At 37.8% G+C, this 22,279-nt stretch overlaps 1 protein-coding gene across 3 annotated transcripts in view; it reads right to left on the bottom strand.

The window, feature by feature from the left end:
- The window catches only part of LOC129241700 (ABC transporter G family member 23), a 107,577-nt gene that overhangs the window by 22,818 nt on the left and 62,480 nt on the right, over positions 1-22,279 (bottom strand). For all 3 annotated transcript variants that reach the window (XM_054878174.1, XM_054878183.1, XM_054878191.1), the window contains one exon: positions 5,207-5,377. In XM_054878174.1, coding sequence (XP_054734149.1) covers positions 5,207-5,377 — 171 coding nt within the window. The remainder of the gene's footprint in view (positions 1-5,206; positions 5,378-22,279) is intronic.

The raw sequence follows: 22,279 nt of genomic DNA on the forward strand, positions 1-22,279 counted from the left end.
TAATGTATTAATGCTACTTACAGATACAGGTAAATTTTGGGAAATTGCGAAAAATTTCGAAATCGAGTCATAAGCCCAAGAACTGTCTCCCTGATTTAAAGCTTCTCACCGACTTCGTAGTAGTTATTCTGAGGTCGAGGTACCCAAGTATCTACTTTTGAGTAGTAGATTTTATGCAAAAGTAAGGGGAATCTTGCACGCATTCCGAGCACATGTCCTGAAAATGTGATTACAATTTCAACTAGAGGCATATTTAGTTTATTTTTCATAGATGCAAAGCTTGGATGTGGTTTGCTGTGTTCTGCGATTTTCTGCTTTCGAAAATGAAAATCAAAAAATATGAATTTTTGAACTAAAAACAACCCCCAAATCTTGCATCAACTACCGCATTTACAAGACTTTGCCGCTTGTGAAACTTGGTCGTCCCAAAACTGAAAATATCTGTAAAAATATAGAGATTTGCGGTAATTGTGAAGCTCGAGAATTGAAAAAAGCGTTGGCGCATATGTATGTATTTTATCCGAGAGAGATTACTTTGAAGAGGCCAAAATAGACCTTTACCTTTTAAACACACCTCGTGTATATTTTATTACTCCCTTTTGCATAAAAATGTACTAAATGCAATTTGTTGCTAAATATTATTTAATGACGCTTGTTGCCCATTTCTCAACAAACCACAATTACGCCGCTTTCACACGATGCATGCGCTATAATTTATATTATTTGTTAACCACTAATGACTGCGCTCACACAATTTGTGCCATACAACTTGCATAGGAAAGTTTTGCGATCCCACTCGCCTCATAAAAGCGCACGCGTCACAAATTGATTGAGCAAATCGTTGTGCAAATTTTTGTTTTTTTTTTTAAATAAAAAAATGTTCCTAATCATATGCAAAGAAATTAATAGAATTAAAAAAATTTTTCTAATGTGCAGTAAAATCAAATGGAGAGTTTGCTAGAGGCAAATGGAGGGACCTACAGCTTTTTTAAATCGACTCCGAACGGCTATCTTTTTTATGAGGAGCTTTTTCATGGCAGAAATACACTCGGAGGTTTGCTATTGTCTGCCGAAAAAACTTTTTCCCCATTTTGGTGTTTCATGGAGATTCGAGCCTATGTTCTTTGAATTCCGAACCAGCATTGACATCGATAATAATATAAACCTTGAGATCCAAAGGAGAATCTCTCTTCCCAACAAGTGCTACTTACGACTATTTACCTAGCTGCCTAGCTATGGTAGTCTAGGAACTAAGAGGATCGATTTGCCTTCTGCTGCGATTGACAACGAAGCCCAACTAAACACAGAAGTTTTTCCCACACCGAGGAGAATTACACCCAACAAATTCATGGAAATCGAAGTATAAGAGAGGTTCTATTATACTGAACAGGTTCTATTTCTACTTCCGACTTGCACTGTTTGAGCTATGTTAGTCTTTCCGAACATCATTCTGAGTTTGTGCATACACCGTGTCCCTTTCTTACCATAATCTACGCTGGGCGCAAACAGGGAAAAAGCGTCTGGAGTTACAGTAGCGCCCATTAGGTCTCGTCCTAAGTCCTTGACTATTATTTGCCCTTGCCACTGCCACGAACTCACGATGCACCGAGTCGTTCGACTTCAACAAACTCTTAGGCCTTTGGCTCGTTGGAGAGACCAATCCATCTATAGACGACCGAAGCTATTAAAATTGCTTGGGTAGGGAAATTTAGTGAGATGATATAAAATGAGATGAGCGGAAACGACAAAATGAAATGGCATGGCACGAAGCGTACTTCTACTAGCAACATACATAGTTATTATGAGAGTGAGTTAAACATTTATTTTTCCAAAAAAAAACTCTAATTTGGCCACTCAATAAAAATCAAAAAATTCATCTCTTTTCACTTCATTTATGACCCATTTATCACAACAAACATTTTCAAGGCTCTCCCAAATTGTAGGCGTGGGTGCTAATAAGTTAAGTGAGCTCGAGTTTATGCAACCCCGCTGGGTGTTGAATGAACACAAAGTTGTGAATTAACCACTTTTCACGTAAGCTCATTTTCCCACCAGCGGCTAGGTAAAGCAAAAATGCAAGTACAAATAAAAAAAAAAACATTGAACTTTCTGTACTGCTTTACCGCACAGTTAAGTGAGCAGAGTTGACAGCGCATGCGCGCCTTTGTTTGCACATTTCATTTTTGATTTGTTATTTCATTACGAAAATTTTACGCACGCGTACATTTTACAGTTGCCTATATCTGGCTCTATATGGCCCATGTGTGTATGTATGCCTATAATGAAAGCATAATTAAGTATGTATGTGTATGTACATGTAGAGTTGTTGTTGGCTATGCCGCAATTACTTTATGGGGTTATTGCTAAAATAAAGCAAACAATTGGCAATAGTGGGATGAGCATTCGAAAAGTGTTTTTTTTTTGTTGATATAAAAAGTTAGTAAAATATGTTTCAAATATAGGATTTCAATATTTCCGGCTGCTGTAGCCGACTGTTTTTGTGCATGGAGTACTGGTAGTGGACCTTTCGTTGGATCTCCACATCAAAGACCACGAGGTAAATATAAAAAGATTTGTCTTATGGCGCTCATCTCAAAGCATCAAAATCATCAAAAGCGGAGAACTCATTCGAGCTTTGCCTGATTTTTCATTGGAAGGAAAAAGGGTATCCCAAACGTAGAAGAGAAAGCTATGTCATGCGAAAGCTATTCACAAAAGACATCTGCCTTTCGGATGCGACATTGAGTCAAATTATACGTTCTTCTTTTTCTATGATAAAACCTGGGCACCCACCACAAATCGGAGGAGACGCAGAAGGACCCATTATTATTTAATATTAGCCTAAAAGTAATTGTCAGGATTGTTTGAATACCCGCCTACGAAGGTATCAAAAGCATTTACAAATATGAGATACGCAGATGAGAACTTCCTCTTCCTTCTGCCTTCTATCACCAACCGGTACCGCATTGAATACTTTCAGAACCGGAGCGTTTGTATCCATTCGGACGACTTGACTCAGCCAACGTAGCCACTGGATCTTTATTCGCTGCGCTATGTCTATGTCGTCGTAAAGCTCATACAGCTCATCATTCGCCTACTATATTCGTCATCGCCAATGTGAAAAGCTCCAAAAATCTTTCGCAGAATCTTTCTCTCAAATACTCCAAGTGACGCCTCGTCGGATGTTGTTATCATCTAAGCTTCTGCGCCATACGTTAGGACGGGCCTAAATCTGAATCTAAAGAGTATAGACTCGCATAGAATGGCATACGAGGGCTCTAGAATACTTTTGAAACTATATCTTCTTGTTTGGCGCGACAACCGCCTAAGCAATTTTCGCTAAGCTCAATAAAGCAGCGCAGTTTTTGCCTCCTCATGCTAACTGGGCCCTGTTAGGCACAATAAGAAAAGACAAATATTTCTCTTTCTGTAACGCGAGTGCGTTTGATGAAAGGATGTACTACGTCTTGTTCTTGTTTGCGACCAGGCCCATCAGCTTTTCCTCTTTATGCGGTTCAAATATTTTCTCTTGATCTTCCTTCAACGCGAGTGCGATGACTATTTCTTTGATAACAGAAGATACTACGTCTCGCTCTTGTTTGTCGCCAGATTCTCTTGATGAGGTTTAAAGAAAACAGCACGAGCAGCGCTGTTTTAAGGGAGATGATATTAATATTCGTTTTGGAGTTTGAGTGATTTAGTCTGCAGTTCGGATAATCTTTTCTGCTCAGGCTAAAAATGTCATACAATAAAACTTCATCTCTCGTGACTAAGAGGAAATCTGATGAGTTTGTTAAGATGAAAGTTTGAAGATTTGAAAGCAAGAAAGGTCCTAATATTCTTGTAAAAAGTAAAGCTTGCGACGTTTGAATAAGGCAGAGCTACTCTGCCGACAATACAAGAGCCATATTTCAGACCTTTTAAGAAGATGGAAAGAGTGTCAGTTTTGCATTCAGTTATTCGGAGTCAAAGGTGCAAGAACTAATCAGCGAGCATTGTGGCTTGTTTAGCCGAATGAATCTAAAAACTCTTACTTCCTACCTGACTGGATAGTGCTGAAGAAGTTGTTTTGTGGGTTGGTTGAGTGAATGCCAACGTTTGAATCTATTTTCTCTAAATAAAACAAAAATGATTTTGAGTAATGGAAATCTTTATTTGGCCTTACGCGCTCCATTGCTTATTTGTTTATATACTCCAGCTGTCAAGTTCACAAGTGTCAAATATGATTGACGACCGACGCTATTTGCAAAAATTCGAAGTCTTTCAATAGCGTGATTAATTTTGCGCCACCTTGTACATATGTACATATAATGAGATTGTCCAAGTATGGTACTATAAGCCCCGCGGCAAACCAATGGCCCACCACCATTTTGACCAGTTTTGACTTGTTTTCTTTGCCTTTAAAAATAATTGGTATGCAGTTTTATGGTTAATTAAATTTTATATATATTAAAATGCGAGTTTGAAGTTAATGAAATATCCCGTTAATTCTTTGAAGTTTTTCACTGAATATGTTGAGCGTATTAAAAAAATTTTGTGAATTTATTATTATATATTGAGAAAATTGGCAATATCATAAGGAAAAAAATTTAAAAAAATCAAGGGAATTTTTAAACAACTTCAAACTTGCACTTAATTATACCAAAATTTAATTAACTAGAAAACTGTATACCAAAATTTGTTTCCGAAAATTGTAAGAAAATACCATGGAATTGGAGTGAAATGTTTGTAGAATTCTTATTGTTTTTGTATCAAGTATTAAAATGGCATTTATAAGGTTTTTATTGTACATTAAGCCATACTTTTATACAAAAACAATAAAAATTATAAACGAAGAATGAAATATAGGCAAAACTGCTCAATCCTATCCTATTCTCAATCAATCATTACTGTGCAGAACGACTACTAGAGGAACCCAGAATCTGGTACTCTTCAATTTTCTAAACTTTCTAACTAGGCCAGAACTGGACCTTATCGAACACAATATTCAACATTTTAGAGATTTAGTTATCTAAAAGCCTTGAGTGATCTTATGTATGTATGAATTATCTATTTAGGCCGCTGCATCAGTAATCGCTACATATAATTTATAATATATATATATTAATAATAAAAGGCACGACAATCGTAAGCTCACAAATAAATTATATACTAATTAATTCGCCTGATTCACTAAGAATTACAACTTTTAAGATTCACTACTCACATTGTGCCCTTTGGTACGGTCATGTTTAAATTATTCAACACTTGGTTGGCGTTCTTCTTCTTGCCGTACGCTTTGAAGGCATGTCGCACCGACACGGCAGCCTGTGAGCTCCGATTCCATTGTGCTGCTGTTCCGCCATCATTGTTTGTGGCCATGACAGGATCGCTGGCGCTGTAAAGAGGAAGTAAAAAGGTAATGTGATAAATAAGTTTTGGGAAAATCGTTTAAAAATTTTAAAATACTCAAAAGGCAGATAGTTTAGTAGATAATAGGGTTGAGTTCTCGTAACTAACTTAAGAAAAGCATAATCTTTTAGATCATCAACATAAAGAAGAAAATTGGCAAAGAAATAACACGAACAGATATCATTGTCAAACAAACCAAGTAACAAAAGTCTTGAAATACTACCCTGAGGTACACCAGAGGTGGCAATAAACTGTTTCGAAGAAACCCCATCGATAACTACTGTGCTGCACCTCCTTATTAAATAGGATCGAATGTAATCAAGGAAAGTCGAATGAAAACCGAGAAATGCCAATTTAGTTACTGAAATCGTATGGGAGATTTTATCGAAGACTTTAGAGAAGTTCCGTGCTTATCGCAGCAATTTGGTATGCCCTCTGGAAGCCAGCGTGGCAATCTTCAGTGCTGAGCCGGCTTTTGAAGCGCCTGCATGTGGAGTTTGTAAGGCGATTAAAGTTGGCGAAATAATTAATTATGGATTGCTGTTGGATTGACAGGCCTTGGCCATATATAAATCCCGGTCATTCGGGTAACGCAGAACCGATTGTCGAGGGAACGAGGTACCTGTACTATTATCAACTGCTTTTACGCAGTGTCTTGAGCGCATAATACAACATTAAAATGTTCCCATAGCTGTCAATTCCTCGCTGTTGCCTTTAGGCGACTGCTAGAAACTCAGAGTGGGTAGATGTGCGCCAAGATCCACTTGGACGTACTCATCCAGCTGAGTCTTGCGTGTTCCATTCTAGCGTCATTCTATTAAGAGCTATGGCTTTCGAATGGTATACGCCACCCATCTCCATCCATAAAAAGGGAAGTTAAAGGGTTGATACATTCTGTCAAAAAAATATCGGGAAATTTTTCATTTAAAAAGCGCGCGTTACACAAATGTACATATGTCTAAATTTTATTTGCTGTAATGTTGGTACAACTGTCCTCTATAGTGTCGCAGAGTTTGAGCGGGATCTGCAAATTAGCTCATTTTTGGCATTTAATTATATCAGTCAACCGCAGGTGTGATCTGCGATCTTCATGGATAAAAATATCGAATAAGGAATATGTCTTAATTTTGTGTTTTGATGGCCCACCAACGTCTTCGACAGATGAAATCATCCACTAAATCAAGGAAATGGTGCTGGAAAACTATCACTTAAGTTTTGAGGGAGGTGGGTCGTGACCTTAGGGTTTCTCACGAATCAGTTCGCAATATTTAACACCGTCAATGGGCATGCGACGCATAGCTGCTCGACTCCTTCCAAGAGAGTTGAGTTTCTTTCAAAAAAATTCATCGGTAGAAGGTGGCTGAAGACATGCTTGAGCAAGTGAATTCAGACCCAAAGTTTATCCAGCGCATCTTAACAGGTGCTGAGACGTGGGTATATGAGTTTGACATGCAAACCAGTCAACATGCAATCAGACGGCTGAATGGCGCTATCCACATGAGCCAAAACCCAGAAAACCACGTCAAAGTCGGTCAAAGGTGAAAGTCAGGCTAGTCGTTTTCTTTGATTATCTTGGCTTTGTGCACTCGGAATACATTCCAAATGGTTCTACGGTAAATAAATAATATTATTTGGTAGTTATGCGACGTTTGAGAGAGAATGGGCGTAGGAGGCGTTTTTCAATAGGTGCGCTTCAACTTTTTTCCTATAGGGAGGGCGAACGACGCAATATTTTTTATTTTTCGCTTGTCATTTGTAAACTTCATTAGTATACATTTCATCATGGAACGCTACACACTTGAGCAACGATTGCAAATCGTGCAAATTTTTTTATGAAAATAATCGTTCTGTTGCTGTTGCTGTTTTTCCAAAAAATCATCTTCAGTGATGAAGCTTACTTTTGGCTCAATGGCTTTGTCAACAAGCAAAATATGCGTTACTGGGCAGAAAGCAATCCACACGTGATTCATGAGACACCGTCAGACAACCACCGTATTCACCGGATTTAGCCCCCTGCGACTTTTTCCTTTTCCTAAAACTTAAATTGCCACTCCGCGGCCGCCGCTTTGAGCCGATAGAGTCCATTAAGGAGAATTCGATAAAGGAGCTGCTTTGATGACTGAACTAATCGTTGGCATTTGTGTATTGCTTCGAATGAAGCCTATTTTGAAGGCGAAAAAATAAATTTAAAGAATTATTTTGCGTTTTATTGAACAATTCCCGGTACTTTTTTGACAGAATGTATTCTTGAAGAAAATGATGTTCGTGAAATTCTACTTCATAAAATTTACAAGAATATTTTAGCCGAAATCGATTGATATTTTATACTTATAAAGAGATCTGTGGGTGAAAGGAGCAAATTATTATCCACAACCAAAACAAAACTGAAATGTGCTGGACTCTAACTTTGTTCTACAAAAGAGAGCTACTAAAGCTGTACTTTCAGAATTATATTGCATTATATAATCATTTTTTCTTCTATATATATATAATTGGCGCGTACACCCTTTTTGGGTGCTTGGCAAAGCTCCTCCTCCTATTTGTGGTGTGCGTCTTGATGTTGTTCCACAAATGGAGGGACCTACAGTTTCAAGCCGATTCCGAATGGCAGATATTTTTATTAGGAGCTTTTTCATGGCAGAAATACACTCGGAGGTCTGCCATTGCGTGCCGAGGGGCGACACTATTAGAAAAATGTTTTTATTAATTTTGGTGTTCCACCGAGATTTGAACCTACGTTCTCTCTGCTTGCCATTTTTTCTTCTGCTTCTGGAAATTATTACTCTATTAGAGCAATTTGTCAACTCACTAATATGCGCAATTTTCGAAATCTATGATATCAAAAATATTTCATCTAATTTTCATTTCAATTAAGAAATCATTTCCCTTTTCATACGCTTCAAGTCGTCAAGCAACTATTATGCCACAATTCGTGGCACGTACTTGTATGTGTGTAATAATAGCAAAAAAACAACAAAAACAATTAACAGAGCCATATTAAATGTGTGCAATATAAAAAAACTCGCAAAAATACTACGCTGCCATTTTACAACTGCAACGTGTTTATATTTATTATTATATTTATGCTTATTGTTTTTTTTTTAATATTTTTTTCTTGTTTTAATTCATTACTTGCCTGCACTTTGCATTTATCTACACTCAATGCAACACCAGTTACACTACCAGCCTACCAGCATTGAAGAGCCAAACGAGCAGCCGAGCACGCGAAAGAAACGATGCAACAGTAAAGCGAGGAAAACAGAAAAAAGTATGTCAGCAGTGCAGAAATTGTTGTTGCCAACCAGACACACTTGTCTACGACACATCGTCTTGTGGCAATAACCAACAAAGGTTGAATAGACGCGGGCGCGCGCGCGCATTATTTCTTGTTTTCCTGGCTCTGCAATACCATCGCTGTCGTCACCATACGAACACAACAACAACAGCAACAACAACAATTAAATGAGTTGTAAAAATAAACTTTTATGGTAATACATAAAAGTAGTCAGTAGTCGGTCGGCAGACAGATTTTGGCTAAGCGACATAAAAGCGCCAACAGCTGACAGCCAAGTCAACAACCAGCGCAGTTGGTCGTCGGTCATTCATTTGTGTCGCATATTGGACGCCATCACCACTCACCACTCACCTGGGCTCTGGGTTAGTGGGTTGCTAGTTTTTGCCATACTTTGCCATCCATGTATGTGTGTGTGTGTGCTATTGTTTGTGTTGTTTGTTGTTGCTATTTTCGATTGCAATTGCAAAGAAAAGCTGTGGCGCGTATCGATTGCTCAATAAAACTACTTGCGGAGAAGTGAAGAGCGTAGCGGAGGGGTAAGAGTAGCAAGCACCAGTCACATTGCGGTATTTGAGTATGAGTGTGTGCGTGTGTGTGTGACTGTATTGTTTGTTACGTGTTTACTCTTATTTGCATTTTTTCTCCTTTTTCCTGCATAAAAACACGTGGCGGGAAATTATGATTTGCAAATGTTGGGACAAAAGTGCATAGTAAAAGGTGATGGGAGGAGATAAAATAAACTGCAAGTGAGCGCATCTGCATTTGTGTGCACGATGATAACAAGTTTGAAATTAATAATTATGGAAATGTGAGTAATTTGAATATAAATATATAAAAATCCTAACGATAATTATTTTGAGATACGTAACGGACATAGCATAAGCACATATTTACATAGCCATGCATGAGTTCAAGTATAGGTAAATGCTGTGTGAAAACATAATAATAAATATAAAACATGTGGCAAGGCAAACAATGTCTGGTTGCAATAGGAGGCCATGTTGTTGCATGTAGCAAGTGATGAAAATTATGTAAGCTCAGTTGTCCGTTGTGCGTTCTTATGAGCACTTAATCAATTTATTTTCAATAATTCATGCGTTTAAAACTACATTCGAATTCAATTTTTTTTATAATAAAATCATAAAATTCTGAGACATTTTTCAGTACTCAAGACCTTTACTTTAAGCATCGATACTCGACCTTTTAAGCTTAAAATTCAAGTTTTAAATGTTGAAACAAGCAGCAAAGCTTGAAAATTCAGCTCTGCCTTAGGTTAGGTTATGGTGGTAGTCAATCCGTATGACCAACTCACTTAGACCTTACAGATCCGTTGTGATATCACTGTGCGACACGGGAACTTTGTTTATTTATCTTCATGAAACCATTTTGAGGCTCTTATGAAGCGCAGGATTGGTTTATTCTCCACGCCCGACAGTTCTGTAAGAGAATTGAAAAAGTGTTTACCTAGACAACCTGCTCTGATTTTAACTAAGGCTGGACAATTGCAAAGGAAGTGCTCAACTGTTTCTTCATCTTCCTTATCTTTACATTATCTGCAGTATTCTTGAGAGAATACTTCTAGTCTCAAGGAATGCCTACCAAATAGCCAATGACCGGTGATACAAGCCACGAACTTCGAGATATCTTATCTTGAGAGAGTTCTGAGGTAAAAATTTCACATTTTTTAAATGCCTTAATGCTTTGAATTTTAAAACAACATACAACCCAAAACTTGTTATATGAAACCCATCTTCTTCAACAAGATAAAGAAAAAGACATAACGCAAACCTCCCCATTTTAGTACCAGTTTAGGTAAGATTGAGATGACCGCCGCAAAATCCCATCGTCTGCCATCGGTCGCGTCCTCACAGGTGGCGAATAGGGGAACGATCGGCAGATATGCAGGGTAGGTGGGGAATAAAACACCACTCGCGGACCAGAACAGGCAACGCCCGCTTGAGTATAGAGTGTACCGTTTAAGGGCCTTGCGTGCAGCCAACTCGAAAAGAGAGAGGCCGCTTATAGAGCTGAGTTTTTGAAAAAGCTCTAAAGAATGTCGTTACGGTCAATTTAACGACACACACCGTTACAATCCAATGCAGTGGACTTATCCCTGATCTGAGCACAAGCGGAACATGCATGGGCGCACGGAGTCGCTCTACACATCACTCCACGCGGATGACGCCAAAAAGGTATGGACGCTCGGACCCGTTAAAGTGGGATGGATGCAGTTGTGTCAAATAATTTCTATCCCCGAAAGATGCTTTAAATTCTGGGCATATGACCACATTTGTTATTCATGCGCGGAAAAGGACCGCACGAAGCAATGTAGGCTGTGTGGCGTAGAAGGACATCAAGCTGCCAGTCATCCATAAATGCTGAAAAATGCGCATTTTGCGAGGATCCACATGGGACCGGAACTGAAAAATGCCCCCGATATCAAGAAGTGCCACGCAGAATAGTAATATGAAGATACTTTAACTGAATACCTACCACTGGTAAGAAGCCCATAACCTAATTTGACAAAAAGCAGCAGAAAACAATGAAGAATCCGATAACAGGATAGTGGATATGGAGAAGCAAGCTGCGATATGAGTAATGAGTGATAAACTTCTCCAATTCAAGATGCACGCGTCTAGTAGCGGATATTCATGGCTGAAACTGGAAGTTAAAAAATCTAAGAAAAAATAACCTCTTTAGAATTATAAATGAAAAAAAAAATCAAATAAAAATAAATAAATAAGAGATATAGGCCTGTCCTTCTCTCTAGCTTACTAAATCATGCATTAGGGAGACAACGAGCAACAAAAATAAAAAGCTAAGCATTCGAACAAATTGGATAAAATGCGCACAAAGTCCAACTAAATGACTTTGATTTCTATGGGAGTGGGACTCTTTAACTGAGGCAAGGATCGACAGCAAAGCTGCGCCCATGGCCTTAGACAGCCCTTCAACCTTCAAGGGCAGTCGAGTACTGTAAATCCAGGTTAAACTATGTCGGCAGACATAATATCCTGATGTTAACATGGGTTCCGGGACACGTGGGTATGGCGGGTAACGAAACCTCTGACTCTTTAGTCAGAATGGGATGTGAGCCCAACTTCCTTGGCCGGAGCCCGTTCTGCCACCCCCTTCAGCAGCCATCAAAGTCACGGTAAGCAAACGGGTTAATCTAACCCACAAGCGAGCTGGGCAGGCTGAGAGAGGCTGCAGATAGACAAACCTGAGGTTATCTCTCACGTCCGCCTGACTGTCGCAGTTCCTCTTGCCACTATGCAGAGGGGGCTGCAGGCAGCTGGTTGGACTCTGATGACGGACCACTTTTTATGGGCAAAGCACATGAAAAAGGTGGACATCACAGACAGTGTACTCTGCCGAGCATGTGGAGAGGAGGATGCGATGGTGGACCAATTTCTATGCATCTGCCCGACCTTCGCTCGAATCGGGCTTAAAGTGTTTGGAACTGATGTGTTAAGAAGCGACCACATTGGCTCCTTGGTAGCACAAGACGTACTCAGATTTCTTCGGAGGTCGAGTTTATATTATATAAAGAAAATGAAAAAGGGAATCCGAGTGTAGTATAATGGAGTTAATTGTGTTTGAGTGTTGCACTTTGTAGTATGTCCCGACAAAAAAAAAATAAAAAATAAAAACAAAAAAAGAAACACCCACGAACATTTGACGCGCCTCACATGGATCATTGTTGTTATACCAGTTCACTAGGCCCTGCCAGCGCGGCGTAGTCACCCATCGTCATCGTCTAACTCATCTAACGCGAAGGAAACGTACTGTTTGGACAGTTTGGGTCCAGAGGGAGAGAGGTTTTAGGTGAATGTCAGTCGGTTCTACGTGTTGGAATGCCTCGGGATTTTCCGAACGAGGGCTGTCACACCAGTAAACTGATGTTGTCTTCTGAACTAAACCTCAAACCTCGCCTTACATGGGTTACTATTACCGCTGTTATCATCTCAACGAATAGTAATTTTTAGGTGCAAGTGCCTGCCACTACTAGTAGACTTGCGCTACCAAATATTGAATAACCAGCTTGTCAAAGTTAATGGCTAAGCACATAAATCAAATTGAATATATTTGGTTTCTTTCTCTTGCCCTCTCAGTTGCATATACATACCAATATGCATGTATGCATGCATGCACGCCCAGCCAAAGCCTATGGTAATATTTATATACATATGTACACACTTAGGCACATTTACATATATGAATTGAAACCAACATATCGAATTAGGTCAAGGTGAAGGCGTTTTTTATTGCATTGCGAAAACTGACTTTCGCCTGTAAAAAGTCAATGCACTCGGCACCAGAAAAAAGTGTTAATTACATCGAAAAAAAAAGCGGTATTGCAATTGATAAAATGAAAACGAAAGTTCACATACGAAATGCACGAATATCAAAGTATCAAAGTGCCCTGCGATTGCGCTGAATTTTGTCTTGCATGTTTGGCTATGCCTCATTTGAGAAATAACTACACAATCGATACAATTTCAAAGAAAAAAAAGTCAAACTAGTTCAAGGTCAAGCTCTTAGCGCGATTTCATGTAGACAAACACACACACACACACATACACTCAGCTGTATTTATTTACATATACCGAACGATTGTTGAGTGTTTTGTAATAGCTGCAATCGCTGCCGCCAGTGGTCAATGGACGCAAATAAACGAGTATGAAAGAGTATAAAAATAAATTAAAAACAGAAAAAGAAAAAGCCAAGAAGCCAAGCATATTTCACACTTTGCATATGCATACACATATACCCATATACATACATGCATACACTCATATATACATACATACATACATACATACATACATACGCATATACATACATACATACATACACACATACATACATGCATGCATATGAAACTATTTCTTTGTGGCCGAAAGCACAGCAAAGCCATTAGCACTCATTAAAACTGCACTTTACATGCAAATAAGCGAGTCTACGATTAGATGAAGCCGCAAACAAGGGTCTGTATTTGAAACATATACTAACATCTACATGCACACGCGCAAACATACACTTAAAGCGGCATTCACTTACATACAAAAGCTAGTTGAGTTTGGTTTTTACATTTACGAAAAAAAAAAACGCTGGAAATTGGTCAAGCAATCATTCAAATACTAAAGCTATTATTTGCTTATACTTAGTTTTTTTTTTAGTTTGGCAGCCTAACGCAGACATTTAAACGCTCTTTGTACACTTTGTCATATACACACAAATGCATGTAATACATACATATGCACAATGCTTCTAAGCGGTCGAGCAACTGGGCTGTCATACAAATCTTATGTTGCAATGCTTTAGTGACTCGATTCGGGCCATTCCGTTTACTTTGTTGCGATAGCAAATAAGTGACAAGTGAAGAAAGGCTTCAATATTTGCGGACATATTAAGATTATTGTTGACTCAATTTTACATACATACACACCAGTACTTACATATACATTCATATGCATGTATGCAAATATATACGTCGCACATTTATGAATATTTTTACATAATTTATTTTAACTCAGAAAGCCGATAATTTGTTAAAAAAAGCGAATGAATAAAAGACGCATTTTTTACAAACTAGTGGTAGTGCAATTTACTGGCAGTGCTAAATGCCCAACCCTGATCGGAAGGTATCGAAAAATGTGTCACTGTCGCTAATTAACTAAAAAACCTCAACATAGTAACACTAGGCTGGATTCCGGGACATGAAGGACACGAGGAAAATGAAATGGCTGATGACCTTGCAAAACAAGGAACAAATATGCAACTTACTGGCCCTGAGCCTTTCTGTGGGCTCACAAAAAGCCACATTAATGAACTCCTTAGGAAATGGGAAGAAAGGCTGGCTAAACTGTGCCGGTCAGCGTCAAGCCAAACTATTCCTAAGTCCCAACAAAGGAATATATGACAAGCTTCTTTCACTAAGCAGAGTAGATCTGCGTCTTTTAACAGGATATCTTACAGGTCACTGCAATCTGAGGAATCATCTAAATAATATTGGTCTATCTGAGACCAATGTCTGCCGCTTTTGCGAAATGGACATAGAAAGCTCAGAACATGCGCTTTGTGAATATCCTGCGTTGGGCAGACAGAGACTTCATCACCTTGGTGGTATCGTAGTATCTCCATGCAATCTTTGGAACAACAAACCTAAAATTGTGCTAAAATTTTTAAAAAGCCTAAAACTCTATGGTTACAAAAATAGGCCTTTCACAATAGATCAGCTCTGGTCGCAGTGCGTAATGGCCTTCTAATAATAATAAATAATAATCGCTAATTAACTCCTAGAAGTGAGCTTTCAAACCAAAAGTATTACGGTTGGAATGAAAATTAGAACTATTTGTATTAGCGCCCTCCAGAAGTAATGCAGAAAGTATTTCTGGGAAGGGAGTCTCCGCAGAAGAAGAGAAGGGATTGTTTTAGCGGCCGCACCACACGACGCAGTAGACGACGGTCACTGTAAGTGCGGAGGCATTTTGAACCTTACCTCACCCACCCTAAAAACAAATGAAAGAAGGTGTTTAAAGGCATGTCGAATAGACATGGGAATTTGAAGGTATTTAGAAAATTTTTCAATTGAAACATTTTCCGGCCTTATGAAAACATTTTTTGTAGAAGCCATGCTGCAGGCCACCGAACGGATGGGTGACAGGTTGTGGATGATGAAGAACCTCTAGATGTAGAGCTTCGCTACGAATAAGTTAGAAATAAATAAGCAGTCCCGAGCAAGCAGCGGCTGCTGTATCAGATTGTAGCGGAGATGTGAAATAGGCTCCACACCTCTCTAATTAAAAAAACTGGAAGATCGTAAGCAGCATCGCAACCCAAGAAGATGCCGCCTTCAAAAAGGCATGAAGCCCAAAAGCATTCCGCAATATTTCTTCTTAAACCTATTTAATTCATTGCATCAGTGGCGCCAGCAAGAGGAAGCGGGCGATAGCTGTAATAGCGCATACACAAGAAAACTTAGCGAAGTCCTCAACCATCTGTGCGATCGTTCTGCCAGAAAAATGTGAAACACAGATGGCACTCCAAACAGTCAGAAGGCGGTGTTTCTAAGCAACGACAGGTGCTCATTGCCACTACTTAGGACTGGTAGCGGCAGGCTAATCACCTACCCTGTCAGAAATCAAAACAGATTAACGAAACAAACGCAAGACTGAGTCTTGTCGAGGCCCTATGCTCCCGAGTGGAGTGAATAAGGAAAAAAAATAAAAAATTTAATTCATTCAAGAGAAAAAAACATTTATGGTACACACCCAGTGGTGCAACGTTTTACTAATTTTATGATAAATAATAATTTATTATCATATGAGGTTATTTGTAATCTTCCTGACTGTGAAGGTTATGGAACTCGCAATTATTTCTGTGACTAGAGGGTTTGAGAGCGATTAGAGTTGAGAGTTGTGTGATGCTGGGCGGCTGAAAACAGCATCTGACTAACTGCTTCCTCCAGCTAAATCTAAAATGGCAGCGCCATCGAATGGATTGGGGCACTGATTTAACCTAACCTATCGTTACTGAAATCGAATCATCAGCAGTTCGTGCCCACGACCGGCACTGTAGCAATTAATAATAATAATATGAAATTTTAGAAGGTATTAGAGCTGAAATTGCAGGCATAACAGTTCCTTTAATTTGTATAAATGTATTTATTCGATTATAAACCAATAAGTCTTCTTTTTTTTTGAATAGCGCGATAACTGCTTACACGTTTTTAGCCGAACTTAGCAAAACCCGACAATCGTTTCTTTCTCATGATAACAGGCGCCAGTTGGACACACCAAGTGAAGCTAAGTCCTTCTCCACCTGATCTTTCCAACGCAGAGCAGCATTTCCTGTTCCTCTGCTACCGCCAGCTGGTAACGCATCGAATACTTTCAGAGCCGGAGCGTTCGTATCCATTCGGACGACTTGACCCAGCCAACGTAGCCGCTGGATCTTTATTCGCTGCGCTGTCTATTACGTCGTAAAGCTTCTTACAGCTCATTGGTCCATCGCCAACGTGTAAAAATCTTGGGCAGAATCTTTCTCTTAAACACTCCTGGGAGGCCTCATTGGACATTGCCACTATTCAAGCTTCTGCGCCAAGCGATAGGATGAGCATGATGAGAGCCTTATAGAGTGTTAATTTTGTTCGTCCCGAGAAGACCTTACTATTCAATTGCCTACTTAGTCCAAAGTAGAACTCGTAGGCAAGAGAAAAATCCTCCGTGACGTAAAAATCCTCCCCTATGAAAATCGAGGCCAATAATTTTGCCTCCCATTTTATCGAAAACCTGCGAAAACCTCTTACTAAATCGGCTGAACTCTATAATTGCAAAAAGAAATCTTTGGATTCAACAGAAATTGGAGAGAGATTTCAAGAGACAGAGAGTTTGGATGCATGAGACATCATTCCACCATCGAGCAAGTCTAGTTATGATCCAGATTTTCCTTCCAATAATTAATCTAAGATTGAAGAAATTTCCATCAGTTCATTTTTTTCAACTTATCTCAAAAATTATAGCCTGATTTATCACACTGATATATCGGTGGTGTTTTTAGCTGCATGAGAACTATCGACATCGACAACTATGGCTCGACAGCTGAGAATGGAAAAATGTGTTGACATTTCTGTTGAGTAAGGTTTGATAAGCCATTCTGAATCGTTTAACGCTAGAACGACGATCAAGTGTTTTGTTTTATTTAGTAAAAAAGTTATTCAAAACGAAAATGGGTGATTAATTTTGCGCCACCTTGTATTTAACAAAGCGTGATTGAATGTGACAGTGCTCTCATAAGAAACACACTCTGCTGTGAAATTGAAAAAAATGTACTTATATCACTTTTAGTTCGTTTGTTATACTTTTTGGTAAAAAGTTCCCTAACCCTTTTGCAGCGCTGCTCGTACTCAAAATACCTTGCGTCCCACAATGCGTTCCAAATTATGCTATAGGATTACCAAAATTATTTATTTTTCTCAAACTTTAACAAAAAAATCTACGCTTGGTGATAAGAGAGAGTTTTTGTTCACGGATTATGTCGTCGAATGATACCAAAGGGTTAATCGGGAGGCGTACTGAGTTCCCTTATTGAATGCATCTTCATTTTATCCATACTTTGGCTCTGTTGAACATGACGTTCTCTTTTACCAAACATGTAATTTATTTTTCTCAATTAACAACACTGCGCAACGAAAAGGACTAAACAGAGGGAAGAATGCGGCATATCAGCTATGAAAGAGGAAGAGCTTTTTACGAGCTTAGTTCACCGGAGCTCGAAATAAACGATTGTTGTACTTGCAGTCGTTCTCGTAAGCTGTTTTCATCTGAGAAGACTCCTACTAAAATTTTCTGAGTAATATTTTTCTGGAACATTTTAACCTCCCATCGATCCTGTAAGTTAAATATTTTGTGTATTTTAAAAAATAAGTGTCAAAATGACCCACACGGATAAGAAATATTGGGTTAAAATGGTTCATAAAAATATGCGCCACTAAATATTACTATTGACACTTTAAGGGAGCCTGGTTTATAAGGTCAAAAAAATCATTTTTTTTCGTTTTAAGCGATTCCTAATATATTTCAGAATATTCACACAAAGTTACAGAGCCTAATTCTCAATATTTCTGTACATACAAAGCCAAAGGTAGGCGAGGGTTAGGTAGTTACGCTGTGACCGGACAGCTATAGTACAAACTTTATCTTCTTTTCTCGACTTTCCTTTTTTATGATTTCTTTGAATTGGCGTACATGAATGAAAAAAACTAATGAACCTTTTGAAATGAATCATAGCTTGTTCCCTTCAGTATTAAATTCTCTTCTATTTGAACTAACAAAATAGATAAAAAAAAATTTTTCAAGATTTTTATACCAAGTTGAAGTGAATTTTTTTTTATAGAAAATCATTTTTTTTTAAAACCTCCAAAAAGTTGAAATTTTGGAATTTCCCTCAGTTTTCTTAGTTCATCTAGAATAAAAAATCATGATAATTAGAAATCCATTTGAATTTTTTGCTTTAGATAATAATTACGAGCTGTATCTTGTACGCCAGTTGGAAACTCCAGCGTTGCAGCGCTCTACTAATTTCTATGTTAAACATTTTTTTCAACTTATTTTAACCAGCACAAAAATTTTTTTATACTTTTTAAATGTTCATTAAAAGATAGAAAAAACTTTGCAGTGCTAAATTAATTTTTTCAAATAGTTTAGATCGCTTGAGAACAAATTAAGAAAACTCTAATGCGCTGTCAAAATTTGTTCAGTAAAAGTGCTGTGACTCCCCAAATTTTGCTCTGATTGGCCCGAAATTTTGAAACATAATTACAAAAGCGTCAGCCTTTTTAATATGTAAAAGTCATGAAAATCGGTTTTAAAACAACAAAATATTTAGGCACTAAATGGCGGGTGTCCTACAACTCTGCACCTTTTCCGCTTTCTTGATTGATGTACTGCATTATTTCCTTTTTTGTTTTTTGCTGCTGCTTAGTGTAATCATGCACTTTTCAGAGAAGCTAAAAACGGCCCACGTTAAATTTGGAAAATCACAGATTACTCACCAAAATAGTTTACTGTTATCTGTTTGAGATACCTCTCGCAACTTGTAAGCTTCTCATTAAGGACGCACTAATCAGTTCTACAAATCAAAGATGGATTAGCGTTAACACCTGTAAAATTGCTAGGCAAACTGTCCAAGAGTATTATAAAATTAAGAAGACTTCAAATTAGGACCTTAGTAGGGGCCCTCACAGGATAGTGTCTCATAGGAAATCATGCAAGGAGATTAGATGTTTACACGAATGATTTCTGTCGTAGCTGCAGAAATGAGGAGGGGTTGGAAACAATTCAACACCTTTTTTGCACATTCCCAGCTTCTAGTCAGAAGCAGGAACCGATTTTTAAAATTCTATTTCTTAACGTATATAGATAATCTATACACTTTAGGTATCAACAACCTTTTACGCTTTGTCAAAAGCTGAGGATGGTTCAATATGGAGAGGGAAATGTAGCCCAGCCCCCGCGGCTCACAACGGACCCATTTCGTGGTCTATGTGGTATGTATCATTGTCTCTATGTGCGATGCGGCTGCCAAACCTAACCTAACCTATCTGTTTGAGCTCATATGCCGATGTTGCGTCTTTTTAGAGCCTACAAAATCGCATCACCTCTAACAATACAAATTTAGACTAAATTGCAAAATAATGAGTAATGCTTTGGCGACAGAGTTAAAGTTGTTATTGTAATACTAAACGCGAATGCCTCACCTCAACTTTAGTGCAAAAAATGTGTGTGCCATTTGTCATTGCGTTTGCGCTTAGCGATTCTTCGAATATTTGTTTCGTGCGTTAAACGCAAATGGCTAAATTTACGTATTTTAAGAGGCTAGAAAATTGACATTTAGCATGAATTTACAACAAAGTAATAGGAAAAGGAAATGACAAATTGCAGTAAAGTGTAAGTAAATAGTGAATAGTAAATGGGAAAAAAGTACCACAAAATATTTAAATTTGTTTACAAACTAACGACTTGCGGTGTGTGTGTGTGTGTGTGGACTCATGTGTGTGCCTCTTATATTTACAAGTACGTAGCCGCTTACAATAAATCAATCACAATACACTGACTAATTGACTTTTCGACATATGTAAACAAAAGCAACAAGAACAACAAAGAGACGACTGGGTAAACAAACAATTTAGAGGTTATCCAAACAATTGTGGGCAGATTTTCGAAGCACGGCATTCATTCGAAGCCACACGCATTGACATATGCAAGTTTTGCAAGGAAATGGCATTCGAAGATTTTTTGTATTTTCTACTCTACAAGCAAAATGCAAGGCATTGAATTTTTAAGTGATTAATTGGATATGAAATTATGATAATTAAGAGATTAGGCAGGGTGTGGGTGAAGTTCAAAACGGTCAAGTTGGATGGATTCAGAAACGTATGTACGACGATAATGATCAATTATGTGGCATAGGAAATGAAAAATAAAGATAAAAAACAAGTATGCACAACAGAATTACTGATTATTACAATTGAGTTACTTCACAAACTAGTAATATTTTCCGAAAGCAGGCATAGCAACTACTAAATAAATTTTAATAAAATTCAAAGTATCAAAAATTATCTTAGCTATAATCGCCCATATGTGCATGTTAGTTGTGCCGCAGCCAAATGGGTTTAGTCACACACAGGGAAAAAAAAATTTTTTTAAATAAAAAAAATAGAAAAAAATGTAAGACGCGCACACACACATGCACACATCCCAGTTTTCATATGTCTACTTAGCTATGCGCGAACAAAAGTTTGATTGACCTTGTCGCTTAATGGCTTACGTCGACACGAAACGGCGGCCAGCAGCGCCCAATAAAGAAAAAACCAAAAACAAAAAAAAAAACAACTTGAAAGATGCACAACCGCACACATACAAGCACATAAATACTAGTTTAATGCGTAAAAGCATGCGTACAAATACACATTCGCATACATACAACTACACATATACGAGTACCACACCAACACACGCGCATTACGCCGCCTCATTCATTTCATACGTTTTGGGTTTATATTTTTACGCAATCGCTTTGCGAATAATGATAAGGTGAGCACGCAAGAAATTATAAATATACATATATATGTGTGTGAGTGTGTGTGTGTTTGCTACCAATTATAAATATGCATATGCGAAGCAAGCGTGAACGTGCAAAATAGCTGCAAAACTCCATGAAAAACAGCAACTAACGACAAGGGTAAGAAAAGAAAAAAAATTGATTTTAGAAGAAGCATAGCAACACCTTTCTAATTTTATTAATAATATACACCATTAAGCAAAATTAGAAAAAATAGAAGCTCATGCAGAAAGCGCGTCAGCACTACACCTCTGATATGAAAGACTTAAGCAGCGAACTTGAAATCGCTGCTCGCGCCTTTGACGCCATTTACACTCCCAGAAATGCCGGCGTGTGTCAGCAAGGAATGCAATTAATGCAATATGTGGACAGTTTGACGCAACTCATTTGATTATGTAGATTTTTTTTAAGTGAAATGGAAAAAAACAATTGCTTATGCCTAGAATAGAAATTATAAGTAGAGGCGAGATATTTTATTATCCAGAAAGTGAGCGAAAAACATGTTATATTCCTCTATAGTGACGCATGACATACAACAATTAAGCAAATGAATTTTTTCGCTTTATGTCAAAGAAATTGCTTTTGTTTTGCTTAATTGTGTATCAAAGAAATGGTAGTCATTCATGCATGCATTGAATTTGTTTAAAATTCAGCTGAAAATTTTTGATGAAGAAATAATTAAAATAAAATATGAAAGTTTATATATCTCTGGTGGAGAAATTAAGAGTATAGGCTATTGCTATAAAAAAAATGTTTATCGAAGTTTTTCATATTCCTTAAATCGAAATTAAAAAAAAAAAATTATTTTCAAATATGAAAAATTATGAAAGTAAAATATTTTTATACAAGTTTTTCATATTATTTACAGTGGGGCAATAAATCGAAATTAAAAAAAAAATTGTCTTAAAATATAAAAAATATAAAACGACATTTTTTTGTATCGAAATTCAACAAATGAAAAGTTCT

The sequence above is a fragment of the Anastrepha obliqua genome, chromosome 1 (genome assembly GCF_027943255.1).
Source record: "Anastrepha obliqua isolate idAnaObli1 chromosome 1, idAnaObli1_1.0, whole genome shotgun sequence".
NCBI lineage: Eukaryota > Metazoa > Arthropoda > Insecta > Diptera > Tephritidae > Anastrepha > Anastrepha obliqua.